The 16,674-nt window shown below is 40.9% G+C and overlaps 1 protein-coding gene across 6 annotated transcripts in view; it reads left to right on the top strand.

The window, feature by feature from the left end:
- Positions 1-13,913, top strand: part of BCAR3 (BCAR3 adaptor protein, NSP family member) — a 117,201-nt gene extending 103,288 nt beyond the window's left edge. For 3 of the 6 annotated variants that reach the window (XM_060090148.1, XM_060090150.1, XM_060090149.1), the window contains 4 exons: positions 1,280-1,451; positions 4,128-4,239; positions 9,765-9,977; positions 13,325-13,911. In XM_060090148.1, the coding sequence (XP_059946131.1) occupies positions 1,280-1,451; positions 4,128-4,239; positions 9,765-9,977; positions 13,325-13,503 (676 nt within the window). In that variant the 3' untranslated portion in view covers positions 13,504-13,911. Of the gene's footprint in view, positions 1-1,279; positions 1,452-4,127; positions 4,240-9,764; positions 9,978-10,342; positions 10,424-13,324 lie in introns of all 6 variants that reach the window. The other 3 variants (XM_060090146.1, XM_060090144.1, XM_060090147.1) reach the window with 3 other exon arrangements.
- The last annotated feature ends 2,761 nt before the right edge of the window (positions 13,914-16,674 follow it).

The raw sequence follows: 16,674 nt of genomic DNA, 5'->3' as shown, positions 1-16,674 counted from the left end.
CACACACACACACAGTCTTTCTCCCAACAACCCTTGTTCCCATTTTAGAGATGAGGAAATGGGGGAGTGGAGCAGTCAGGTAACAGCCTAAGGTCACACTCCGAGCAAGCACACTGCATACCCACATGTGCAAACACTCACAGACAGCAGAGCCCATTACTGATTTAACAATCATTAGAGAAACTAGTAACGCTAAGCACTAGATGAATCACACCTCTCTTTGCTCTAGAAGAGTGAGAGAGACCCCAGCACACCTGGGCACAGAGAGAAGCATGGTCTTGGAGTAACATCCTTAGCTGTGAACTTTCAGGACGAGGTGGCCCAATTCCAAAGGCCAAGTCTTATTGTTTCGACTATTGCTTTGAATCAGGCCTTCAGCTCCAGCACTGTACCAGCGCCTGGAGAGATTTACCTGAGGCTACTCTGGCCCAAGGCAGGAACTCCTGGTCCACAGGGGGAAGGAGAGGCAGGTTTACAGGCTGTGCTGCTGCCACCAGGAAGGAGACCTCTCTGCGACCCCATTCATAGTGGTCCCATTGTCTGTAGAGAAAAGACCATTCTGCTTCCTGTTTTGGGTCTGCGAGGTTGACCTGTGTAGTTCAGGATGAGAAAAGGGAGGATTGTTGGCAGATACAAGATTTCAATTTTATTAGGTCTGACCTTACAGGGAAATCCTGCTGGTCCACTGTTGAGTCTTTGTCCACATCTCCATTCCTTTTCTGGCCCCTTGACCGGAGCCACAGACACTCTGTTCTTAGCTCCTCATTTCTTTCTTTGTTCTGACATCCATGTCGTCTTCCTGAATCAAGCATGTTCTCTCATTTTTCTGTCCCTTGCATCCCCCAGTCCAGGGGGCTCAGTGTAGGTGGCCCAGGGCTTCCCTGAGGAAGGGATTCCCCAGTGTGTTGGGGGACCCGGCATCTCCGCAGACCTGTCATGGTGGAAGGTACAGGGAGCCCCTTGCACGTTGAGCAGCTTCACCCCAGGAGGGCCCTCTTCACATCCCCTGCTCCAGGGCTGAACAGCCCCGTCCTGGGGCATCTGTCCTTTTTGACTCTCCATAGGACACCCACTGAGGCCCCCCCGGAGCCCTGCTGCAGTCAGCCTAATGGGGGTGATCTCTCTGTTGAAATCAGCAACCAAACCGGCTGAGCTGCCAGGGCATCTCAGGGCGATAGCAGCAAATGGTGGAAAGCCAGTCCTTTCCCTGGCCAATTTGGTTTCGTTTCCTCTTAGTCCTGTTGGCCCTGGGCCTGACTGCTGTTTTCCTCTCTCTCAGACACAACACGATGGCCATCGGTATTGCAGTGGACATTCTGGGCTGCACGGGCACTTTGGAGGACAGAGCAGCCACCCTCAATAGGATCATCCAGGTGGCAGTGGAGCTGAAAGACTCCATGGGGGACCTCTATTCTTTCTCGGCCATCATGAAGGCCTTGGAAATGCCGCAGGTAACTTCTCACTTGCTTTGTGCGGCCCTGTGGGCCTGCGTGTCCTTACTGTTCTGCAAAGTAGTCTGCAAGCCCATGCTTAGCAAATCACAGATGATTTTAATTAACCTCAAAAGGTAAATCATATCTTAGTGAAAGCTGCTTTAGTTAGGGGGCAAACAAGAGCAGTGTCCCAAGTATTTTGGCTCTGTTTTTAAAAACAGCATATAATTGCTGACAACCTACACTTTCTCTTTGATATACGATAAGAAGAGTCATCCTCAGGAACTATAGATATTCCTGAAGGACCAGTTAGGATGATCACGTCTGTCTTGGGTGTGTTGTATAAGAAAGAGAGTGCTTCTGTCTGGGTCACCGGACGTGTGGGCAGTTTGGGGTAATGACTGGCAAACTGGGACATTTGGGGAACTGATCTCTAAGAATCCCTAGAGTGATTTATCTCAAAGTATGTTCCTCAGATCACCTAAAACAGACTCTGCTGTTAAAAAAATTCAGATTCCTGGCCCCTCTGCTATATAACCCCCTAAGCAGAGTTTCTGAAATCGGGCATTTTGAATTTATCTGCTTTGACAGACTATTCTTAGGAGGAGGGTGAAAACTGAAAACCCATCTTTGAAGTCAAATGGACCTCACAGAGGAAAGTGGTCCTGTTGTCTTGACTGCTAGGAGTCAGCTTCCACACTTCCGTTGTGTTAAGCCCTAGGTGCTCGGCCACTTCGAGTACGAGACCACAGTCCCACAAGCCCAATGTGCAACCCCTAACACCAAAACCCCAGCTCACTTAGCTTGGCTGTTTCACAGCCACAGATTGTCTCTGAAATCCTGCTGGGTACTCACTGAACATCCACCATTGCCACCGGGGCACTGTTGCCGAGTCAGGGCCTGCTAGGAACATAATTTCCTTGCACGGAAGCGAGGTCACCTTTCAAACAAGAAGGTGAAAAACCTCATGCTCTCACCAGGAAATTGTGAGAGGGGTCAATTCCTAGTATAATATTCCAAGAGCTTTCAAAATTCTTCAGATGCACTGGAACTGTATAGGGGCGATATTTGAAATAAGCAAGTTCAGCCATATTTTCATGATATACTGACTTCTATACTAACAGGAGTTATAATTTTTCATTTGGGTGTTTTAAATTTACGTCATATTTATTTCCTCTTATCCAAAACTGCCTATAATTTTGAGGGCTAACAGGCTAGCTGTATGCATAGGCCCCCCAGCCCAGAGCCTTCTCCGAGAGTAGTGAAGGGGGTGTTTTTTGGCATTAACATGGTTGCTGTCCATGACATCAAACTCAGCAATTAGGGACTTACCCCAAAGCACCTAAACATGCCTTTATAGATGGCTGCCTCCCCCCACACAGCATCATCAGACTCCTCCCTTCTGGAGTACTTCAGCAACGAGGGGGCTGCGTCCTCTAGGGTGTTCAGGGCCCTGCTTGGGGAGGGGAGTGGCAGGCCCAGGAAAAACCCGAGAGGAGAGTCACGTCATTTCTGTATGTCATCATCTAAACCTGCTCCTTCTCTTCTCAGCTTCTGGTATCAAGAGAGAGCATCCGAGATGGGCCTAGCCCAGAGACAAGGGCTCCTTTCAGAAAGGCGGACGCTTCAGGGAGGGGGAAGAGAAGAGCGGGCGGGGTGGTAGGAGGCTGGAGGAAAAACAGCCACATCCTTTCCTTCCCAACAAATCTGCTGATGGTGATCGTTTCTCACCTTCCTCTTGGAATACACAGGGAGCTCTTAGAACCCAAGGAAATGAATTTCAGCTCTGCCATTTAGCAGCTATGAAACCTTGAGCAAGTTACCTAATCTCTTCTGTTTTCTGACCTGTAAAATGAAGCCAAAATACCTGCCTCATAGGGCATGGTGAGGATTAAATGAAATTCCTCAAATACCTGACAGAGTTGGCTCTCATTCCATAAATATTAGTTCCCTTCCCTCCTTCCTTGTTTCATGTAGAAAAGGTCAGACACGGGCTTGCTGGTTTTAAGGTGTGAGTGGGGGACCATTTATCTAGGGCAGTCAGAGTCAGTGGCATATGTTGGTTTTGACTAAATTGTTCCCAAAGAAATGAAAAGGAATGAGTAGTGGCATCGTATGGTCTAGGCAATTTTCCACATCTCAGGCTTTATTACTTACAAGTAACATTAAAATGCTGTATGTCACATTCTACATCCTTACATCAGTATAACCCCTGTGGAGGACAGTTGGCAAATCCTATCAAAATTTAAAATACATGTATTTTTTGACCCAGTAGTTCCACTTCTGGAAATTTATCCTCCAGATATTTGGTAATAGAAAAATATGTTTAAAGCGCTTATCTACAGGAAACTAGTTAAACTATGGTTTATGCATAAATGGAACACTAGGCAAAAGTTTAACAAAACAAGACCGTTCTATGCTGTTTTATATGTACTTACACGGACTAATTTCCAGACAATGAATAGGAAAATATGTGTAGTATGATACACATTTATTCTAAAAGGTGTGTGTGTCTCACGGGTCATTAGAGCAATGTGGAGCAGGGTCGGGGTGGGGATTAGCTTTGCTCTGTACACTCCTTTCAACTGCTTTGAGTTTTTACCATGTACCTCTATCATCCATTCCAAAACTTAAGCAAAAAGGTAGTTTTAAAAAGAGCCTTTTCCAAAACGATAACACCTTTCTTTCTTCCAGATCACAAGGTTAGAAAAAACGTGGACTGCCCTGCGGCACCAGTACACACAAACCGCCATCCTCTATGAGAAACAGCTGAAGCCTTTTAGCAAAATCCTGCACGAAGGCAGAGGTGAGCCCAGGATCAGGACAAGGGGGTCCGGTGGCAGCCCTGGCAGTGTCATGTCTGTTCTGGTTTGATTGAAGCAGTTCGCAGGGCACATTATGAGGCTCTGAGTTATCTGCAGGACTGTTGACGGGTCACCAAGGCTTTTATCAGATGACAGCATCGCTTGTAGGTCTGCAATTGCTAAAACAAGACATAGGCTACTAGTTACCTTATTTTGTGCTTAACTTTATAAACTGAGGTGTAATTTACATAACATTATATTAGCTTCAGGTGTACAATGTAATGATTTCCTATTTGTATATGTTGCAAAATGATCACAATAAGACCAGTTAACATCTGTTACCGTACATGGTTACAAAACGTTTTTTTTCTTCTGATGAGAACTTTCAAGATCCACTCTGCTAGCTACTTTCAAATATGCAATACAGTATTATTAACTACAGTCACCATGCCGTACATTACATCCCTCAGGACTTATTCACTTTATAACTGGAAATTTGTACCTTTTGATCCCCCTCACCCATTTCACTTCCCCCCCTACCCCAACCACTCAGGCAACCACCAATCTGTTCTCTATATCCATGAGCTCAAAGGGTGTTTTTGTTTTTGGTTTTTTTAGGTATCACATGTAAGTGAGTTCATATGGTATTTATCTTTTTCTGTCTGACTTATTTCACTTAGCATAATGCCCTCAAGTTGCATTCGTGTTGTTACAAATGGCAGGATTCATTATTTTTTAATGGCTGAATAATATTCCATTGTGTATATATGTGTGTGTGTGTGTGTGTGTGTATACACACATGCATCTTCTTTTTTTACTGAAGTTATAATTGATTTACAATGTTTTGTTAGATTCTGATGTACAGCAAAATAATTCAGTTATACATATGTATCATTTTTCATATTCTTTTTCATTATAGGTTATTACAAGATATTGAATGTAGTTCCCTATGCTATAAAATAGGACCTTGTTATTTATCTATTCTATATATAGTATTTTTTTAATAAATTTATTTATTTTTTGGCTGTGTTGGGTCTTCATTGTTGCTCTCAGGCTTTCTCTAGTTGTGGCGAGCAGGGCTACTCTTGGTTGCGGTGCATGGGCTTCTCATTGCGGTGGCCTCTCTTGTTGTGGAGCACAGGCTTCAGTAGTTGTGGCATGTGGCTCATGGGCTCTAGAGCGCTGGCTCAGTAGTTGCGCACGGGCTTAGTTGCTCCGTGGCATGTAGGATCTTCCCGGACCAAGGCTCAAACCTGTGTCCCCTGCATTGGAAGGCGAATTCTTAACGACTGCACCACCAGGGAAGTCCCTATATATAGTACTTCGTATCTGCTGATTCCAAACTCCTCATTTATCCCTCCCCTTCTTTCCCCTTTGGTAAACATAGATTTGTTTTCTATTACTGTGAGTCTCTGTTTCCATTCTGTAAATAAGTTCATTTGTATCATTTTTTTTAGATTCCACACATAAGTAATATCATATATTTGTCTGTCTGACACACTTCACTTATGAACTATGGTAATCTCTATGTCCATCCATATTGCTGCAGATGGCATTATTTCATTCGTTTTTATGGCTGAGTAATATTCCATTGTGTGTGTGTGTGTGTGTGTGTGTGTGTGTGTGTGTACCACATCTTCTTTATCTACTCATCTGTCAATGGACATTTAGGTCACTTCCATATCTTGGCTATTGTAAATAGTGCTGCTGTGACCATTGGGGTACATGTATCTTTTCGAATTAGTTTTCTTTGGATATATGCCCAGGAATGGGATTGCTGGATCATATGGCAACTCTATTTTTAGTTTTTTAAGGAACCTCCATACTGTTCTCCATAGCAGTTGCACTAATTTTCATTCCCTCCAACTGTGTAGAAGGGTTCCCTTTTCTCAACACCCTCTCCCGCACTTATTGTTTGTGACTTTTTGATGATGGCCATTCTGACCAGTGTGAGGTGATACCTCACTGTAGTTTTGATTTACATTTCTCTGATAATTAGCAATGTTGAGCATCTTTTCATGTGCCTATTGGCCATCTGTATGTCTTCTTTAGAGAAATGTCTATTTAGGTCTTCTGCCCATTTTTTGATTGGGTTGTTTGTTTTTTTGTTATTGAGCTGTATGAGCTGTTTGTATATTTTAGAAATTAAGCCCTTGTTGGTTGCATTGTTTGCAAATATTTTCTCGCAGTCTGTTGGTTGCCTTTTCATTTTGTTTATGGATTCCTTTGCTGTGCAAAAGTTTATAAGTTTGATTAGGTCCCATTTGTTTATTTTTTCTTTTATTTCTATTGCCTTGGGAGACTAAGAAAACATTGCTATGATTTATACCAGAGAATGTTTTGCCTATTTTCTCTTCTCAGAGTTTTATGGTGTCATGTCTTATATTTAGGTCTTTAAGTCATTTTGAGTTTATTTTTGTGTATGCTGTGAGGGAGTGTTCTAACTTCATTGATTTGCATGTAGCTGTCCAGCTTTCCCACCACTTGCTGAAGAGACTCTCTTATCTCCATTGTATATTCTTGCCTCCATTGTCAAAGATTAATTGACCATAGGTGTGTGGGTTTATTTCTGGGCTCTGTATTCTGTTCCATTGATCCATATGTCTGTTTTCATACCAATACCGTGCTGTTTTGATTACTATAGCTTTGTAGTATTGTCTGAAGTCCGGGAGGATTACACCTCCAGCTTTGTTCTTTTTTTTTTCGGTACACGGGCCTCTCACTGTTGTGGCCTCTCCTGTTGTGGAGCACAGGCTCAGCAGCCATGGCTCACGGGCCCAGCCGCTCCGTGGCACGTGGGATCTTCCCAGACCGGGGCACGAACCCGTGTCCCCTGCATCGGCAGGCAGACTCTCAACCACTGCGCCACCAGGGAAGCCCAGCTTTGTTCTTTTTCTTCAGGATTGCTGTGGCAATTCTGGGTCTTTTGTGACTCCATATAAATTTTACGATTATTTATTCTACTTCTGTGAAAAATGTCATGGGTAATTTGATAGGGATCACATTAAATCTGTAGATTGCTTTGGGTAGTATGGCCATTTTAACAATATTAATTCTTCCAGTCCAAGAGCATGAGTCCACATCTTCTTTATCCATTCATCCATTGATGGACGTTTAGGTTGGTTCCATGTCTTGGCTTTTACAAATAATGCTTCAGTGAATGGGGCAGGGGGGTGGTGCATGTATCTTTTCAAATTAGTGTTTTTGTTTTATTCAGGTAAATACCCAGAGGTGAAATTGCTGAATCAAATGACAGCTCTATTTTTAACTTTTTGAGGAACCTCCATTTTCCATAGTGGCTGAACCAATTTACATCCCCACCAACAGTGCCCAAGGGTTCCCTTTTCTCTGCATCCTTGCTAAAACTTATTTCTTCTCTTTTTGATAACAGCCATTCTAACAGATGTGAGATGATATCTCTGTGATTTTGATTTGCACTTCCAAGATGTAGCTGTCCAGTATTCCCAGCACCACTTATTGGAGAGACTGTCCTTTCCTCAGTGTATATTCTTGGCTACTTTGTCGCAAATTGACTGACTGACCATATGTGTGTGGTTCTTTTTCAGGGCTCCCTATTCTGTTCCACTGATACATATGTCTGTTTTTATGCCAATACCATGCTGTTTTACTATAGCTTTATAATGTAGTGTGAAATCAGGGAATGTCATGCTTCTAGCTTTGTTCTTTCTCAAGATTGTTTTGGCTACTTGGCATCTTTTGTGGTTCCACATAAATTTTAGGATTGTGTTTGTTCTATTTCTGTGAAAAATGCCATTGGAATTTTATACGGATTGCACTGAATCTATAGATTGCTTTGGGTAGTATGGACATTTTAACAATATGAATTCTTCCATTCCGGGAGCACAATATCTTTCCATTTATTTGTGTCTTCTTCAATTTCTTTCATCAGTGTCTTACAGTTTTCAGTGTACAGGTCTTTCATTTCTTTGGTTAAATTTATTCCTAGGTATTTTGATCTTTTTGATGTAATTGTAAATGGAATTATTTTCTTAATATCTTTCTGTTAGTTTGTTATTAGCATATGGAAATGCAACAGGCTTTTGTATATTTTGTATCCTTCAACTTTACTGAATTCATTTATTAGTTCTAACAGTTTTTTGGTGGAGTTTTAGGGTTTTCTATATATAATAGGTAATCTGCAAATAGTAATAGTTTTACATCTTCCTTTCCCGTTTGGATGGTTTTATTTCGTTTTCTTGCCTAGTTGCTCTGGCTAGGACTTCCAATACTATGTTGAATAGAAGTGGTGAATAGTCATCCTTTTATTCCTGATCTTAGAGGTAAAGTTTTTAGCTCTTCATCATTGAGTATGATGTTAGCTGTGGGCTTGTTATATATGGCCTTTATTATGTTGTTGTACATTCCCTTTATTCCCACTTTGTTGAGTTTTTATCATAAATGGATGTTGAATTTTGTTAAAAATAATTTGATCATCTTAATAGATGCAGAAATATCATTTATCTTTCTTTTATTAATGTGGTATATCATAATGATTTGTGAATGTTGAGCCATGCTTGCATCCCTGGAATAAATCCCACTTGATCAATGTATATGATCCTTTCAATGTACTGAATTCAGTTTGCAAATATTTTGTTCAGGATTTGTAGATCTGTGTTCGTCACAGATATAGGCCTGTAATTTTCTTATCTTATGGCATTACAAAGGTTAGAGTCCAGTAGGACCCATGGGCATAATAAGCCCCATTGGCCATCAGAGCTAGGCAGTTTAGAGGTGTCCTCTGGAGGCAGCTGGAGAGATTGGAATGCCGGACAAGGGTATGAGTTACTTTCTGGGATATATCAGTGAGGTGGAGCAAGGCAGAGGGAGAGCACAAAGACTGTGTCATCCATTAGCCTCCATTGCTGAGAGGGCCTAATAGGTCCCAGTTGTTTGCCAAACCAGAAGCCTGCCTCTCGGGCTAAAGCTTTAAGATTAGCAAATGAGCCTCATTTGCATAATGTCCAGGCACCTCTCAATTGGCTGCCTCTGCACTGAGCCCTGGGGCAGGTGAGTCAAAGCTTGCAAGCCCTTTAAGACCTGTTTCTCAGATGATTATAGCCTTGTGGGTCTTGTAGACATGAGTACTGTTGGTTTTCAAAGTTAGATGTTTTGGGGGCTTGTCTTTCAGGTGCTGGTCTTAAAAGCTGGGGTACCCCATGTGGGGTTCAAGCCCTTTGCTCCTCAGGGAGAAGCTCCAGGTTTTGAGTTCCCTCCCAATTGTGGGTCACTGTGACAGGGGTGGGGTTTATAGAGAGATAGTCTCCCAGCCTCTCTTACCTGCTTTGATGTGGACCTTCTCTCATTTATGCAATGCATTCAGACAGTTATTCAGACAGTTTTTAGTTATTTTCCAGAGGAAGTTGTTCCCTATTTAGCTACAGATTCAGTGTGTCCACAGAAGGAGGTGAGCCCAGGACACTCCTACGTTGCCATCTTCAACTGGAACTCTCTGCGCTTAACTTGGAAAGAAAGTATGACGTGGAAAACTTTACCCCTTGTTTTTCAGAGTCTACGTGTGTTCCCCCAAACAATATATCAGTCCCACTGCTGATGCCTCTTGTGACCTTAATGGAGCGTGAGGCTGTCACTTTTGAAGGAACTGACATGTGGGAAAAAAACGACGAAAGCTGTGAGATTATGCTGAACCATTTGGCAACAGCCCGACTCATGGCAGAAGCTGCAGACAGCTACCGGATGAATGCTGAGAGGATCCTGGCAGGTAAGAGCTGGTTTTGTTAAGCTGCTGTCTACTCTGCACAGTAACTGGAATGAAGGAATGAAAGAGCATGGGTGCTCTCAATAAGAAAGAGACCAAGTAGGAAAGATTAAGGCATGGGAATTCCATTTCCTGTATGGTTGATCACTACTTACTCTTAGTTCCCACCTGTCTTAGGGATCCTGCTTCTCCCTTCCTTTTATGTATTCTCTTGTGCCAGTGGTATAAACAGAGAGAAAGGATCAAGAAAGAATTTGTCAGCTTGTTTACCGTTACTACCTCTGATAATCACTATTAGAAAAGGTGATGGGCCAACATGAGGAGTTGGGAGTTCTATTTGACTTATCTGTATTCCTATTTCTTCCCAGACACACTGGCAAGTGAGCTCCCCTGCTCTTGGCATCAGAGGGTCCAACATAAGCAAAGGCACTGAGCAAGCTTGGAGAAAAGTACGAACCACAAGTACTTGGCTTTGTATTAGTGTAAAGTGTGTCTTAAGAAGTGGCCAGCTAGGTTAAAGAAGGAGGTAGATACAGGTGGGAAGACCTTCCATGTAGGACTGTGGCTGAGGAAGAGCCAGTGAAGGGTTTTAAACATGGGAGGATGTTATCACATGGTCAGATTTGTTTTCAGTCTGCCATCTTTGTGGAGGAAGGCAGGAAGACTGAAGCTTGCAGGCAAAAAGACCATTTAGGAAGCAAGTACAAGAATAAGGGCTTTACCAACACAGTTATCAGGGGTGACTATTTTCTATTCCTCACTGTTTAATTTTTTTTTTTGCGGTACGCAGGCCTCTCACTGTTGTGGCCTCTCCCGTTGCGGAGCACAGGCTCCGGACGCAGAGGCTCAGTGGCCATGGCTCACGGGCCTAGCCGCTCTGTGGCATGTGGGATCTTCCCGGACCGGGGCACGAACCTGTGTCCCCTGCATCAGCAGGCAGACTCTCAACCACTGTGCCACCAGGGAAACCCCTCACTGTATAATTTTTAACACTCTTCAAGGGCTCACAGTTTGATCCACAAGGTTAAGAACTATATGGGGCAGAAGAGGCCTATTATTTCAACCTGAAACAAAGTTGTTAATTCAGAAACAGAATTTGGGACTGAACAATTTGCACTGTGTCTGCTGTAGGTATAAGCACTACATACCTGTTTCTTTTCTTTTCCTCAGAAAGTTCTCCAGGGTTTGCAGTGTAGGATTCAAACCATAAGAGCCCGTAATTCAACTCACCAGATACTGGAATGCCTGCTTATACAAAACCAATAAGTATATTACATTAGATGTTGCCTAAGCCAATATATTAGGGTGGATTTGGAGAAAAGTATGCTCTAAGCTGTTCTACAGCAAATCACCTTAAAGGCATCTGATGGTATTTCTCAGTTGATCCTGCTACAGGTTTTCATAGCAAGTTCTCATTGCTAGAAGTGACTGTGAGCCCAGTAAGGGCAGAGATTTGCTCACCAACGTATCCCAGCACTCAACCCAGGTTAGGGGCTCAAAGCATATTAACTGAATGAGTGGAAGTTGTCATCTGGCCTCTGGCTGGTTATCTGCCAAAGATATTTTGGCATCACATGGATGAATGGAATAGAAGCCTTCTATAATCCTCTCCGCCACCAAGATACTATGATCTAGATGGTGAGAATATATTTAATGACAGAGCCAACTAAACCAGCAGTAATCAAGGATGAGAAACATATGCCTGCATGACGCTTTGGCTAGAGGTTTCCCCTGCTCTAATAGAGTTGACTGAGCATCCTTGGCCGTAAGTAGAGCAGATCTTCTCTTACAGAAAAGAGTTGAGAAACAGGCCCACACATATGACTGTCGATTGTTTTCTGACAACAGTGTCAAGGTAATTCACTGCATAAAGTAATCTTTCAACAAATGGTTCTGGAACTACTGATTATCATATACAAAAAAAAGAATCTCAATCTTTATGTCACAGCATACACTCAAAATGTAACAGCTAAAGTGTAAAGCTTCTATAAGAAAACATAGGAGAAATTCCTGTGTCCTTGGGTTAGGCAAATTTTCTTAAGATACAAAAAGCATGAACCATAAAAGAAAACGGATAAATCAAAATTTTACATTTTGCTCTTTAAAAGTCACCATTAAGGAAGTGAAAAGGCACACCACAGACTAGAAGAAAATATTTGGCAAACATACATCAGCTAAAGGGCTTATATCTAGAATTTAAAGAAATCTTACAACTCAAGGAGAAGAGAAACAAGATTTGAATCAACAAAAGATTTGAATAGACACTACACCAGAGTGGATATACAATGACAATAAACTACATGGAAAAATGTTCAAAGCATTAGTTATTATGGAAATGTAAATGTAAACCACAGTGAGATACCACCACACGCTATCTAGAATGACAATACTAAGAGTTGATAGCTGGACTCTTCATACGTTACTGATGAGAATATAAAATGGTAAAGTCATTTTGGAAAAGAATTTGATGGTTTCTTTAAAAGTAAACATGTATTTACCATGTGACCCAGTAATTCCACTTCCAGAGAAATGAAAACAAATGTCCACTCAAAGACTTAATCACAAATGTTCACATTATTCTTAATAGCCAGAAACTGTAAACAATCCAAATGTCTTATCAGTTGGTAAATAGACAAAATGTGGTATGTATGTCCACGTAACTGAATACTACTCAGCAATAAAAAGGAATGAATTATTGATAACATACAACAATATGGAATAATCTCAAAAACATCATGCGGAGTGAAAGAAGCCAAAGTGAAAGAAGCATGACATAAAAAAAGTCCATGTTATATAATCCCATTTATATCAAATTTCTACAAAAGGCAAAGCAATAGTGATGGAAAGCAGATTAGTGGTTGGCTGTGGTGTGGGGTAGGTACAGGGATTGACTGAAAAGAGGTACTAGGGGATTTTCTAGGGTGATTGATGGAATTGTTCTAAAGTGGTGGTGATGGTTGTGCAACTGTATAAACTGCAGCTAAAATGGGTGAATCATGACAAATAAATTATACAACAATAAAGCTGTTAAAAAAAAAAGGTACTTTGAACACTCCTTCTCACAGCACTACGGCCCATGGTGGGTTGTGCACATGAACTTTATTCTATCATCACATCTTACTGAGTTTACTTGTTATTCTTTCTCTGAAGGTGCTCAGGTCCTTGGGGTGGGGGGGCTGTGCCCTCCTTTATATAGAGTAGATCCTATTTTTTTTTTCCTTGAGGGCATTTTTTGAAAGTTCTGAGAGATGTTCATTTTGATCCTACTTTAAACAAGCAAGTTTTCAGTTTATTTTCAACACTGTTCAAGCAGAACTGAAGTAAGTTTTTTTTGGTTTTGTTTTTATTAGGTTTTCAACCAGATGAAGAAATGAGTGAAATCTTCAAGACTGAATTCCAAATGAGATTGCTATGGGGCAGCAAAGGTGCACAAGTCAATCAGACAGAGAGATATGAGAAATTCAACCAGATTTTAACTGCCCTCTCACGTAAATTGGAACCTCCTCCTATAAAGCAGGCAGAGCTTTGATAACTAACTCTCCAGAGAACCTTAGGATATAATTTCAAGCTTATCCAGTTTCTTCTTTGAGAAAGCTTATCATTTGATAAAGTAAAGTAATAATGTGCAAATCTGACAATATACAAGCTTTTAGTATCCACAGGATATTAAACATGTAAATTGCACAGAGCACACTTATTTATGAATTGTTTAAAATTACTACTGATTTTAAAATGAATGATAATTTATTAAGGTAACTATTGCTAATGCTGATCAACAAATTTAAGTGAAGACCCAGCTACATTGGCTGGTTGCTTTCTATTACCAAGGTATTTGACCATTTTAGTTTTAATAATTCCATGTCAGATAAGTGTAAATAGAAGAGTTTAAAAGCATGAAACATTTCAGAAGGTATCAGTTGTATGATATTCTTTAACTAAATATGAAAAATGTAAATAGTCATATGAAAATATATCTTTTTGTGAAACAACTGTATCCAGTCTCTTTAATATTAAACAATTCATTGTAGTACAATAATTCTACCTCCTACCTTCCTGGGGCACACTCTTCCTGTGCCACTACATCCTGATTGATGATAGTAAACCAAAATCAATGAGAGTGGTATGGAAATTTTAAGGTTTCTGGCTTAGGGGACAGAGGTTAATAGTGATACAAGGTAGAGCTGGCGCCAGAAGACCTAGGTTCCAACAACAGCTGTGGTGCTTGCTAGCAGTTGGACTTTGGTCAAGTTAACCTCCTCAAGTCAAGTCCCGTGTGCAGCACAGCACCTGATACAAAGTGAGCACCAGATGTTAGTATATTTCATGACATTATTTCACATATTTCAAAATAATTACCTTTTCCTCTAGCTGATAAGTATGAGTTTTCCAGATTTGTTTTCTAGGTTTTTGACTTCCCAAAGGGGATACTTTCTAGTTTATCAGTATCCACCCCAATTTTTTTCTATTGTAGAAAATTTGGAATACAGGACTTTGATAGAATCACTCTGCCACCACCTCTCACTTACCAATTTGCTTTTTCTCTTCTAAATAATTTGGGGACCATAGAGAATAGTATTATATCCCACTTTTCTCAAATAAGTTGCCAAAATTTCACCATGACTGACAGCCTTTGAAAAAATATGACTGGTTCCAGAGGTTACACTATAATTTAACCATCACCCTATTATTGGTCATCTTGAATATGCCTGCCAGAACTAAGTACAAGCCTCTCATTGTGGTCTATTTAATAAAATGGAAATATTAGTTTCAAATCCTGGACTCTCTATTTCCATTAATGGGGCCTAGAATCATGAAGCCCTTCTCCCAGTTTTTAAAAGCCATCATTTTTTATTTCCTGAAAAATCCAAAGCACACTTCTACTTCTGGCAATATGGTGGTTCAGATGCTCTTAGAAAACCCTCTCACTATAACTAAATTTTCAAAAACATACCTTTTAATGCACTATTAAGCTTGATAGAATGAACAGGAAATCCCCAAGGAACAATCCTCTCCTCCCCACCTCACCCATCAAAAGGAACAGCAAATTTAAATCAACTCTGTAAGAGGGACTTAAAAACCTGGGTGGCCCTAGAGGCAAATACTGACATCAACTCAGCGATCGGTAGACAGTGTCTTAGCGGAGCTGCACATGAACTGCCTCCATTAAGTAGGGATCCTTAAAGGGTCCCTGTTAATAGGCTGGAAAAGAAATCCATCTGCCTGCAAAGAGAGGTTACCCAGGGAACAGCTACAAGAAGAAAAATAATGATAATGGTCTTTGGTGAGGATTTGGAACTACAAGCCTGTTCTCAAATAAGTCTGGAGTAAAATTCACAAAATTTACAAAACTCAAAAACAAGAAACTGATTTACAGTGGTAACATATACACATACACACGCACATATATACATATATATATATATATATATATACACACATGTGTATATACATATATATATATAAGACACATAAGCAGGGCTTTCCTGGTGCTCAGTGGTTAAGAATCCGCCTGCCAATGCAGGGGACACGGGTTTGAGCCCTGGTCCGGGAAGATCCCACATGCCTTGGAGCAACTAAGCCCGTGCGCCACAACTACTGAGCCTGAGCTCTAGAGCCCGTGAGCCACAACTACTGAAGTCTGTGCGCCTAGAGCCCATGCTCTGCAACAGAAGCCACCGCAGTGAGAAGCCCGCGCACGGCAACGGAGAGGAGCCCCCCACTCGCCACAAGTAGAGAAAACCCGCGCACAGCAACAAAGACTCAACAGAGCCAAAAATAAATTTATTTTTTTTAAAAGCAAAAATTTAAAAAAACACACAAGCAGAAGCAGTGCCATGAAAAATAAAATGCTGGGGAAAAAAAGATTTAGAACCCCAACACCTTCAGATGCTGGAATTACCATATTTTGAATGCAAAGCACTCATATATGGATGTGTATAAAGAAAACATGAACTCAAACAGGAAATGAGTAATAAAAATGATCAGAGTTTAAGAGAAACTAAATATACCCTTTAAAAGTGTATAATAATGAAATAAAAAACCCAATGGATGCTAAAAATAAACAGATTAGATCCAACTGAAGCTTTAAATGAACACAAAGACATATCTGAAGATCATGCCCAGAATACAGCAGAGATAACAGGAAAAACAGAAGAGAAAGATTAAAAGAGTTAAATGATTTGAAATAGAATGACCCAATGCATCTCAGCAGAGCTCGAGAAGTAAAGGGAGGTGGGGAGGAAGGAATTCATCCAGAAGAAAGGTCTGAGATTTAAGAAGGATTGGTGAGCAGAGAAACTGCTAAACTTAGAGGTGTATCCAGACAAACACTAAAAATAGTATCTACTATGTGAGGTTAAAAAGTCAATTAAAACAGTAGCACAAACCAGGAGTGGGGTGATCAGTTACTAGAGTTCTGATAAAGTGTTACTCTTTTAGTCAGTAGAAGGATTCAGATACTGATTAGCTTTAAGTTTTAAATAAGTATGCAAAATATCAAGGTTAAATACTACAAGAACAGAAATTACAAAGTTTCAAATTAGTAGAGGAAAAAAATGGAGAATACAAACAAAAAATATAAGAGACATCGAAAAGTGAAATGAATAGCAGGTACAAAGATGGCAGAAATAAGTCCGAACTTATCCACAGTCATTATAAATGTAAACAGACTGAACCCTCCAGTTAAAAGTCAGAGATGACC

The sequence above is a fragment of the Mesoplodon densirostris genome, chromosome 2 (assembly GCF_025265405.1).
Source record: "Mesoplodon densirostris isolate mMesDen1 chromosome 2, mMesDen1 primary haplotype, whole genome shotgun sequence".
Lineage (NCBI taxonomy): Eukaryota > Metazoa > Chordata > Mammalia > Artiodactyla > Ziphiidae > Mesoplodon > Mesoplodon densirostris.
Note: the sequence above shows the minus strand (reverse complement) of the source record. Positions and strands in the feature narration are given on the sequence as shown.